An 11,585-nucleotide genomic window follows, 5' to 3' on the forward strand; every position below is an offset into this window, starting at 1 on the left:
CTTTGATAGATGTTCAGCATGGCAAAATGAGAGATTATCAAGTCAGAGGGTTGAACTGGCTCATCTCCTTATATGAAAATGGAATCAACGGTATCCTTGCCGATGAAATGGTAAGTTATTGAAGGAATGACTTGTGAAGGTTAGATTGAAAACATTATTAGTTATTTATGTGTTTATCTATTTTAACCCCTGCATCCTCCAAAAGCTTAGTGCGAACACTTTGACTACTTCTGACTGGGTAGAAATGGCCACAGATTGTTCAGGAGTTGACTGTTGTTCCTGGGTCATACCTCTGTTTTGAAACTTCCATCTGTGAAATAGTGCCCTTAGTAATGGGTTAAAAGTGGACTGGTGAGTAGCTAAAGCCCTTATGACTTTAGTTTTAGCAGTTTGATATTGAGGTCAGGTTGAAATATTTGTAGTGGAATGCTCCACAGTGTTTTATGGCAGATTTCCATCCCAAATACAGGAGTGATTCATGACAGATTTCCATCTCCTGCTCAGTGAAAACCAGAAGGGCTGTGATTTGCAATGTAGAATGCTTACAACCACTCCTATCAAATGGTGAAAAATGCAAGTGTGTAGTGAGTGGCTTTCTGATATCACCCTGGTAAGATAGCAAGAATCTTTTTTTTGAAGAACCTTATCATTGCAGGAATGCTATTCAAGTTTTGTCCCCTGGGCTTTCGTCTGAATTTTTTTTTTTTTTACAATCAGTTTCCTTTATCATACTGAAAGTTGTGAAAGGGCTTGCTGATGTCTTAATAATTGAGCTGAGAGAGACATAGTTTGCTTCCAGCGAAGTTCCTAGAGCACTTTGTTTAAGGACTTGATGCTAGACAATACTGAATGCGGATCGTTTGAATGGGTCAAACTCTGAAAAGAAAAACATTTTAACCTTCGACTTTCTGTGAAGATTATCTTAAACAAGTTATAACATGTTTGTTCAAGTCACGTTTGGCTGTAGACACATGCTGTGCCAACTAGTGCTGGACCCTGATGTGTCATTTGTTTTTAGGTCTCGCATGCAAACGCAGCGAATGTGATGCTTCGCTAGCGTGACTCTATTGCAGTCGCTTTCTGTCCCGAAGGGAGACAGGAGGTGGCACGTGCGGACAGGAGATATGCACGCGTACGGACAGCAGATGTGCACTCCGTACTCGTGCACATCTCCTGTCCCTGGATGCTGACAGCACGCGCATCCAGTTTCCCTCCCCCTGTCTGCTCCACGGAGCCAGCTTGTTTCAAGGCAGTGCGGACTTGATTGTACTCCATTGTAATCACTGTCAACAGACTGGAAGTGACCCATTTCACTCAACCGTGACTTCTGCCTGCAGACTGCCACAGTCTTGATTTTACACACTCGTGAGGACCTGATACCGTAGACTGCCACAGTATTGACTTTACGCACTCGTGATGTCCTCTGTTTGCAGACTGGCACAGTATTAACTATACCCACACAAGATGTCCTATGGCCGCAGACTGGAAATGGCAAACTGTGCCCCCTGCCGGCACACTTCGCTCCGGCTTTTCTCTCTCATACTAAAAATGCCCGATTTGACCCAAACTGTGCTGAATGTGGACTCAACCCAGCTGTGCTGTCCTCGCCTTGCATCCTGGTAGAGTACTGACTCAGTCGTACTTCTGTGGCTCGGTACTGGCTCCATCACACCGCCACCATGTATTTTCCAGAGAGCCCCCTACTCCAGCGAGGCTATTCCGCCATCACCACGGTCGGACAGGAGACCCAGCCTCCCCTTTTCTTTGTGTCGGGCCCGCCCTGCCTGTCCTCTGCACCTGGTGTGCAGAGTCAAGGCGCTACGGCAGCTGAGGGGCCAAGGCTGCGCCACAGACCACCGCCCCTCCCATCCTGTCTGACATGGAAAACTTCAGGAAAGTCAGGACTTCGGAGCGTAAGGGGCCCTCTCCCTTCCCAGGCCTGCCCGCGGGTGCACCTGAGATGAGAGTTAAAGATGGCAGCAAGATCTGTAACCTGATGGGCTTCTCCTTGGTACGGATGAGTGCCGAGGGCAACCAGCAGATAGTCTTCAGCGGCTACGGGCGCGCAGTCACCAAGGTGGTCACCTGCGTGGAGATCCCGAAGAGGAGGCTGCCGGGCCTCCAGCAGGCCACCAGGGTGCATTACAGAGCCCTGGAGGAGGTCTGGGAGAAGGACGACCCGCGGAGGCCTGGGCACGTGGAGAGGCTGGTGGTCCACACGAACGTGCCCGCCATCTCCATCCTGCTGTCCTGGGGAGATCTGGGCTTCCAGCATGTGACCAACACCCCTCCTGTGACGGAGAAGTGGACCCTGGAGTGCCCAAGCCAGGCCGGGATGAACCAAGATGGTGAAGGTAGAGGCGCCCTCCATGGCCTACTTCCGCATAGACTATAAGCTGAGCTGTTACTCTCAAGCGGCCTCTAACCTTAGTAGAAATGCCCAGTGTTTGTGTAGCGCTTAAAACGGGTTCTATGCACTTCCGCTGCTGACATGTAAGGGAACTGGCAAAGCCGCATGAACTCATTAGCCCAGAATCACACAGTTAGTTGCTAAAGTGTAGAAGCTGGGATTAGAACTCTTATTGCCCGGACCTACAACGGACACTCCCTTACCTTAAACCTCTGTTCACTCCAAACTGTTTATTATTTATCCTGCAAAACGTCTGCCCCCCTCGCTTCTGTGACCTCTCCCCAGCCCTCTCATCCAGATCGCTCCACGGGACCCTAGATATGGCCAGACTTTTCACGGAAACTTCTCTGTAATGAAAACTTGCCAACTTGTGACCAATAAACACAGACCTGCTGCCTGAGCCTGCACAGCATTGTGTGTCTGTGTCTTGTGTATGGTATGCATTGCTGTTTCGGGCAAAAGCCTTTTTTTGATTCAACCCCTGCTGCCCCGTGGCCAAGAGCCCCCGTCCCTTACGACTGCCGTTTCACACTGCATGGCGGTGACCCAGCTGTGCACTGGCCACTGGGGTAGGGTGACCAGATTCCCATAAAAACAATAAGCATTTGGAATGCAATAGGTCTCGCATTTGCGAGAGTTTGAGCTATTTTTATTGTAAATGACATTGCCTTTTATTTATGTTTTGGTTTTTGAAACTTAAATAAAAGCCATTGTCATTTACAATGCCAATAGGTCAAACTTGCGTAAATGCGAGACCTATTACATTGCAAATGCTTGTTCTTTGAAGACTTCTTTCGAGTCCGGCGGTTCTTTGACTCCTCCTTGCTGGTAATGTGCATAGACATATACTCTATCGCATAGTCATATACTCCATTTTTAGTTTTCTTATCGGTCTGGTTCTAGCATGTGCTCCTGTGCCCTGGTTCGACACTGCCACCATTCAGTTGACATGCCTTCCTTTCCTCCTTTGCTTTTTTCAGTTGTTTATCTTTTGTTTCTGGTCTAGTATTCCTGCTTTGACCGGACAGCTCTCGGTAGACCTCTGCCCCATGTGGGCCCTCGCCCTTTAGGCCTCTTTCGGTCCCGCCGCCCCCCACCCCATCATGTCTCCATGGGCACCATTTCGCTAATGCCCATGCTGCCACACGAAATACCTTCGGACTGATTTTGATGAGGTCTGTAACTTTTGGCTGGGCCAACTCATACCAAGGATGCCTGCAACACCTGTTGCTCCTTCCATTCTAAGAATATCCTCTACGACTGTCTGGCTTGGCGCCTTAAGATGTAGCATAGGTGACACCATGGACCTGTTAGGTTCAGAGGACATCGAGGGAACACAACCCCCAACCATCAGCTGCAGGGGAGGAGGCTTTCTCCCCTGATCACCGCTCTGGCTCCGATCTGAAGATCGAGAATCTTCCACCAGCGCAGCCAGCTGTGAGTACAGTGCTCCTTCCCCTTTGACATCGCTCGCAAGCTTAGCTTCCCCTTCCCAAGGGTCGTCCAGCCACTCGAGCACCAGAGACAGACTTCCAGGCCACCACTGAGGGCCATGGTTGGCACTGACCACCATCTTTGGACACAATGCCCAATTTCAGCTCTGCACCAAATCAACAATCAAGGCTAACTGCTTTGATGCTGCCTGTGCCATCCCCAGGGCTGACCCGACTGGCATAGCTGCCAACTTTGTCTGTCTAAATCTGCATCTGAGCTTACTCTTGCACCGACCACGTCTATCGGACAGTCTCATCGATCCTCCATAAACTTCAGGAGGAGATCGACACCTGGCAGAAGCATTAGATGGTACATCCCCACATGCCCAGATTCTAACCCGTCCTCTGGGATCTGCTGCTCAGTCTTTCAGACTACAGCTGTCCTTCGCGAAAGCCTTGGACATGCCACCTCTACCCAAGCAGTGCAGAATAGTGGAAAAGGCTACTAGCAATTTGCCTGCCACTCTCCCACAACCTCTCTTGCACCAAAGCACTGGCCCTCCACATCCACTTCTTCAGGAAACCCCATTCCCTAAACACCCCGTGGGTCACCTCACTCAGACATGGGGGATCAAGTGGGAGGAGATGTCTTTAACACTCCACCACAGAGTGATCCGTATGTCTCTTATGATGCTGACCCACCGGGGGACACAGATCCCTGTACCCTTATCATCCCTCGCCTCCTGACTCCACGTCATCAGTGAACAGATTGGTTGGGCTGCCTCCTTCTATACAGTCTTTGGAGAAGGGGGACTTTTTTTTTAGACCCTGTCCTCCACTCATGTCAGTACCTCCCCCCCTCTCCTTTAAGCATCACACCCCGAACATCTTTCACGACCCTGTTCACGCCATGGTTATCACACCAAGAGAGGACAAAAAATGGAAAGCTTCCCCCAGTGACCCCCTGTACATTTGTGGCCAGTTCCCATCTGACTCTCTAGTGCTCATGACCATGTGTAAGAGGGCTAACTCTCAGGCTACTGGTGATACCCCTCCACCCAATGAAGAGTAAAGGGATAGATGCTATAGGTAAGACTGTTCTGTGCAGTCTGACCACCATTTTTGGATTGCCAATTCCATTGGACTGCTCTCAAGGTAGGACTGTGCCCATTGGGATGAGATGGAGGAGCTCCTCCAACATCTTCCAGAGGAGCACAGGTAAAGGGGCCATGAGATGGTCTCTGAGGGAAAGCGCAGGGGGGAGGGTGGATCAAATCCAGTTTCCTTCCACGCAGGCTTGCCCGGTTCTGTATCTTCAGGTTCAAGCCAGAAGTCCAGCAAAACTTGCTCAACCTGTATTTCTGTGGGAAACAACTGTTCTGCCTGCACGTTGACCTTATATTGGAAAAAAATAAAGATGGATACGGGATGGCGAATGCGATGGGTACCTTTCAGACACCTAGTCATTGTGGCTCATTTTGCTGCACGCCCTACCGTGGAGGCTCAAAGATCTCCTTGCCAAAGCTTCCACCTCGTACCAACATCCACAGGCCCAAAAGTCTTCTCCCAGAGGCTACTTTAGATGGTCCTACAGAGGCAACGACTCAAAAGGCAGGGCTAGAGGTGGTTCCCCCAAAGGAGCTGGTGCTGCCTCCTCCACTAAGCCCTTCTCTCTCTTTACCCTGATCATTCAATACCTGTCTGGTGGTGGGGGGGGAGGGGGGGTGTCTTTTCTTCTTGGGGATACCTATTGCCACTGCAGGATTCCAACACCTAGGCTGCTCTCCCTGATCGCCCCCCCCCCCCGCCTACAGAGGTAAAAGTGGACGCCTGGAGTTGACCTACGGGATACCTATTGCCACTGCAGGATTCCTTGTGTGCGGACTGACTTCGCCGTGTTTCTGGCCCTCAGCGCCCTTCATCTCTGCAAGTAACTCGCCGGACCCGCTGTGCGGGTCCCGCAGCGCACTAGACCTTGTGGGAGTTGCCGAGGAGGAGGGGCTGCCCTCACCTGCTGAGAGCTTTGCCAGATCGGGCTGCGAGCTAGGAAGCAGGGACTTCATTGTCCAGGAGTCCCTGCGAGCCCAAACACCAACACCTGGGCTGCTCTCCCTGATCGCCCCGCCCCCCCGCCTACGGAGGTAAAAGTGGACGCCTGGAGTTGACCTACGGGATACCTATTGCCACTGCAGGATTCCTTGTGTGCTTACTGACTTCGCTGTGTTTCTAGCCCTCAGCGCCCTTCATCTCTGAAAGTAACTCGCCGGACCCGCTGCGCCTGTCCCGCATCGTACTAGACCTTGCGGGAGTTGCCGAGGAGGAAGGGCTGCCCTCACCTGCTGCGAGCGTTGCCGGATCGGGGCTGCGAGCTAGGAAGCAGGGACTCCATTGTCCAGGAGTCCCTGCGAGCCCAAACACCAACACCTGGGCTGCTCTCCCTGATCGCCCCGCCCACCCCGCCCATTACCTCCCCTACTTAGGGAAAGCATCATCGCCACTGCGCGGGAGCGCCCGGGGCGAAGCCCGGGCAAAGGGCGGGCCGTCTGAGGCCGTCCGAGGACGACATAGGACGGGACGGGCTACTACCTTAACACCTGCTTCGCGGTAAGAGACTTATCTCTACACCAGTACCCATTGGATAACAGCAACACTGCGCCGATCTATAACATATTGACATTGTATACTGCTACTTGTGCTTACAATTTGAAGACTTTACCCTTGTACTATCATGTCATCAGACACAGGGAAACCACGAAGCATAACTGTTAATACGTCGAAAGGGGCAGTAACTGGGACAATAGATCAATTTTTTTAAACGGGTGACTACTGTCCTGGAGAAGGAAATCGCTGACACAGAAAAGCGCCTCTCATTGGATCTGTTAACCGGCAAACGCTCCTCTCTAAGACAAATTGGGAAAGCCCCCTCCCAGGGGTGATAGACTTAGCCTCAGTTAGTGATAATATTCCCCCCACTGCTTTAAGGGACGAGGAAAATAATAGGATTAATTCCCCTGGTGTGGCGTCCCTCTCTGATTCTTCAGTTAGCTCAAATATATCAGGGCTATCTAGCTCACCCAAATTATTTATACCCTCTCCAGCAACCACAGGACAGCTAGAGAATCTCCTTAAAAAAAGAAAGAGACGAGGTTCTCCCTTTATGTCAGGTCTGGCCAAAAAAGAAAAAACTAATATCTTGGCCCTAACATCGCCACTTACACGGTCTTTTGAGACAAACAATTCATCTTTAATTGTTAACACCTTAGGGCCGTTTCCTGGCCAAAATTTTGAGGGTGAACTTCTCACTAAAATAGAGGTCATGGTGAAGTCCATTTTACTTCCTCTCTTAGAGAGAACCAGAATAATAAGCACACATTTAGATAAGCTGGGTAAGCAAATAGAAGGGAACACTCTGGCTTTAACAGAATTGTCAATGCTACAGCCTAAAAGTACTACTGCTAACCTTGTTGCCCCCTCCACTCTGCTCTTAGAGCAACCATCCACCAGTGGTGCACCTGTGAAATCTGGCACTACGCAGGGGAAAAAAAGCATTGGCTAAATCATCTAAGGTAATAGTTAATAAAGAAAAGCCCAAGCCCCCAGTAAGTAATAAAGTAAAAAATGGGGAGACACAAGTTGTTAGCGGGAAAAAAGGAGAGAAAAGAGAAGCAGAAAAGAACCTCCCACCTGTAAAGAACAACTCGCCTGTGAAAAACAGATTAGATAAGGAGAAAGGGGGAACAGCTACCTCAGCGTTCGAATAGATCGATGATTAGGATAGTAGACCTACCCCCTGAATCGGCCCCTTACACGATCATTATAGCAGGGGTACCGGAACTAGCAGAGGGGGTTAGGGAGGACCATCATGCTTTAAAAAATAAAACTATTCATTGGCTGGAGCAAAATAGACCTCTTCCCACACATGTAAATGGAGAAATTTTAACAGTGAGACGTGCAATTTGGGGGGGATCAAGACCAAAAGATAAGAGGGGGGGACGTAATAATCATAAATTTTAAGGACCATAGAGTAGTGAGGTGCATTGGTGATTGATATGAAGCCAGAGGGGGGGACTGTATTTCCACGCGCTATGTCAGTTATTTTTACCCGCGAGAGCAGACCACATATCCAAAACTGAATTCTGTAAAAAGGTTTACTCAGACCGGAGAGAAGGGGGCTATCAATTCTCCCAGCAAAATCCTTATAATTAACCATTCTATCCTCAGTCACATAGGGGGTTTCAGAACAATAACTTCCAACCATATCAGGGGTTTAACGTACCTACCTTTAACCATTTCTCAATGCTGTTCGGGTTAGATGAAGTAGACTGACTTAGCCGGGAGCTGGGCTCCCCAGTAAAATCAACTTTGGCAGAATCTATTAACTTGCAGGGGGATATTAATCCGAATGGTGTTGTAGAAGGACAACAAATAGAAGGTGGTAACCAGTCGGCATTATTAAACCTGACGCCCGCAAAGGGGGAAGACAACGCTATCTTGGGGAATACATCTAGTGGTACACCAGATCCAATAAGGGAGGAAAGGCAATTGGCCTTGGAGAGCCCTGCTTTAGACAATGCTAGTAGTATGACTGAAAAGCCAGATCCCGGAAAGAAAGGCATACAATTACAAATTATGTTCTGGAATATTGCGGGTCTCCGTGCAAAAATTGCGGATGGAAGTGCCCTAGATTTTGTACAGGACCACCAAGTGATATGCCTACAGGAGACTTGGGGTACTACAGAAATGCATCTGACTGGGTATAAAACCTATTTTTCCCCAGCAATAGCAGGCACTTACGGTACGGCTAAGGGTGGGCTGATGGTCTACATAGCAAATACCATACTGGGGCTAGAAGTCACAGCTCTCAGCTTAGAACCAAACTGTAGGAGAGTAGGGTCTGCTATCCTATGGTCACCCCAAATTTTTGCTTTTTGCTTCACTGGTTTATGACTTAATGTGGCTGTGGGCCTGCTAATCAGACCCACAGCCTGCTGTTCTCTCTCTAAATTACTGCCAATGCACTCTAGGTGCATTACGAATTGGATACTGGTTCACCTTATAGGCCCCTGTAACAGTGTACCATAGGTACCCAGGGCATAGATGCCTTAACCCCGGTTAAAGTTAACCAGAGCCTCAGCATCACAAAATGGATGCTGCCGCCACAGACACAAGTCTGACCTCCTGCTGCTGGGAGTCCTTCCAGCGGGGGAGGCTTGGACAAAGGGTTTCCTGCCTTGGGAGGTGCGAGCACCACCCCAGACAGGGTTTTGTGTATTGTGTAGGACAGGGCTGAATAGATTGAGACATGCCCGGGGCACACAAGGTGGCCCCGTGCATAAGCCAGTCCAAACCGGTCCTGGGACTTTCCAGACCCAGGCCTGGCGAGGAGCTGGACAAAGGAAAGGGGGTGTAACCGCCCCCCTTCCTGGTTCCACCCAGAGGAGGGACCTAGTAGGTGATCCGCCCCTCAGATTGGGAATAAGAGTGGGAGCAGTGCCATTGCACAGCAGATCATCCTGAATCAACTTAAAACTAAGAAGAAGACTGGACTTCGACATTCTGCTGCTCAGAAGACTGAAGAGAATCTCCCTTGTGGCCTAGGAGTGGCCACCCTGTGAATACAGGTACCAACCAGCGAATCGACGTCTGCTTTGCCGCCGCCTCCCGCCGGAGCCCGAGCCCAGAGCCTGACAAGAACCAGACTCCCAGACCTCTCACAGTCCCTGCAAAGAAGGGACCCGTGGAGGCACCGAGTGACGTGGGACCGGGCCTCTTGGAAGACACCCGAAAAGCTGACTGCGCAGCATCTGAGGCATCCTAGACGTTGTGCTTTGGGGACTGAGAACCCCCACCACCGAGCAGCCCTTGCACCGAAGAAGAGCCCTCCAGCATCTCCACGATCTGCGTGGGGCCCTTTTGCATTGTGCCACTCGACGCGCCATCCCGGCCACTTGCCTCGTGGTCAGCGGCCATCTTGGCGACGAAATCTTCAAACTACACTGCGGGTCTGGTTGCTCCAGACTTGCCCTCGCTCCTGTAAAAGGGAGCACCCGCTCTGACCTTGCTGGTCCGAGTGTTAAGCCTTTTTCGACTCCTGCGTGGCTTGCATTAGCCAAGGCCTGTTTGCTCCGACCAAGTTGCCGACACCGCCAACAGCGAGAAGCCTGCGTGGGACAGCTCGTGACCGACTCCTGGACGTCCTCGACCCCCGGTGTCCACGTGGCTGCAGAGAGAAGCTACACCTCAACGCCTGTTTGCACCCGACATCGCCTGGTTCCAATCTGGTTCCACGGTAGTCACTGGCTAGTGACTTTGAACATTGTCCCCTCTGCTTTCAGGTCTTCACAACTTCAGATCCACCCTTGGATCCACCGGAACTCTTCACATCGAGCCGCCTGCAGCATCTTCAGCTCCAAGCACCATCGACCTGCGTGACGAAACCCGACACTACTTCGACCCTATGCACCCGCTTCCTGTGGGTGAGGTAACTCAGCTCCGCCGGTGTTCCTACACTGGTACACATCTCTAGGGCCTGTGTCTCGTTTCAGCTTTCTAGGTCACTCGAAAGGTTCCGAACTAACTAACTTTGTACTTTTTACGCACCATAGACTTTACATTGGAGAGTGCGTGCACTTTAAACACTGCGCCCGAGTCCCGCGGGCCTTTCCCGATCTAGTCACTGCTAGTCCCGATCAGCTCCAGCGATTCCCAAGGCCCTAGGCCTGGTTCCTTTCCGATTGGTATCTCTTATACCACTTTCTTAGTATATGGTTTAGGTGGCCCCTAGTGCTCATCCATATTGTGCAACTTTTGTGTATTTTAAACTGTCTTGTGTTTAACGCTTGTGCTTCTGTGCGCATAAAGAGTCCAGGGGATACTTTTAGTTAATAAACCAATATATATTTTCAATATATATCTGTGTGGTGTCCTTTCATTTGGTATTCAAGGGGGTTGTGTATGGTAATACAGCTGGCTTCACATGCCTTTCAGAGTTTAGCCTAAGACTGCTTTGTCCACGTTACCACTAGGATAACTGGTCTATAAGGTTGACTTACAACCAATCATCATACGGGTTGCTTGGCATGGTACAAAGTGATCACTAGAATTAGTGAGCATTATATACCAGGCCAACTTCTCACACAAACTATCAGATATTGAGACTGTTTTTCCAGACGAAGAGGATTATCCTACTTGTAAATATGTACGATAATCTAGCAGAAAGCGAGAGAGTAAAAACACTTGGGGCTCTCTGCAAGAAACTTCTTACCTGGTCAAAACAAACGCAAGGCTTAGATCCCCCAAGTATTGTCTGGGGGGATGACTTCAACCATCACCCCTGTGAGAGGAATAATAGTAACATCTGCAGCGTGGTGGATGAAACAGATGACCAAACAACTCACTTCAGTCATTCTGTGGTGGGAGATATTCTGAATGAAACCCTATCTGAATTGGGTTTGGTGATACTAAATGAACCTAAAACCCCTTGCGGGCAGTTAGAGCCAACCTATCTGGGAAGGGGTTGTGAGTCAACAATCGACTATATACTGGTCACAGCGACCCTTGGAAGCAAGGCCCAGAGATTTAGAGTGCTAATAAATACTCTGAGTGATCATGCCGCTCTGGGCTTTGACTTACTTATGGATTAGGGGCAGTTATCAGCACAGCTCTTAATGACCGCACTTGCCCAGAACAAGATACACTTAACAAAAACAAATGGCTATGCCCTAGGATGGGGAAAGATAGAT

At 49.9% G+C, this 11,585-nt stretch overlaps 1 protein-coding gene and 1 pseudogene across 2 annotated transcripts in view; both read left to right on the plus strand.

The window, feature by feature from the left end:
- SMARCA5 (SNF2 related chromatin remodeling ATPase 5) overlaps positions 1 to 11,585 on the plus strand; it is a 452,210-nt gene that overhangs the window by 74,788 nt on the left and 365,837 nt on the right. For both annotated transcript variants that reach the window (XM_086962238.1, XM_086962239.1), the window contains exon 5: positions 10 to 110. In XM_086962238.1, coding sequence (XP_086818364.1) covers positions 10 to 110 — 101 coding nt within the window. The remainder of the gene's footprint in view (positions 1 to 9; positions 111 to 11,585) is intronic.
- On the plus strand, positions 1,680 to 2,462 carry LOC147728469 (ribonuclease P protein subunit p25-like protein; annotated as a pseudogene).

Source organism: Lissotriton vulgaris, chromosome 3_1 (genome assembly GCF_964263255.1).
Source record: "Lissotriton vulgaris chromosome 3_1, aLisVul1.2, whole genome shotgun sequence".
Classification (NCBI taxonomy): Eukaryota; Metazoa; Chordata; class Amphibia; order Caudata; family Salamandridae; genus Lissotriton; species Lissotriton vulgaris.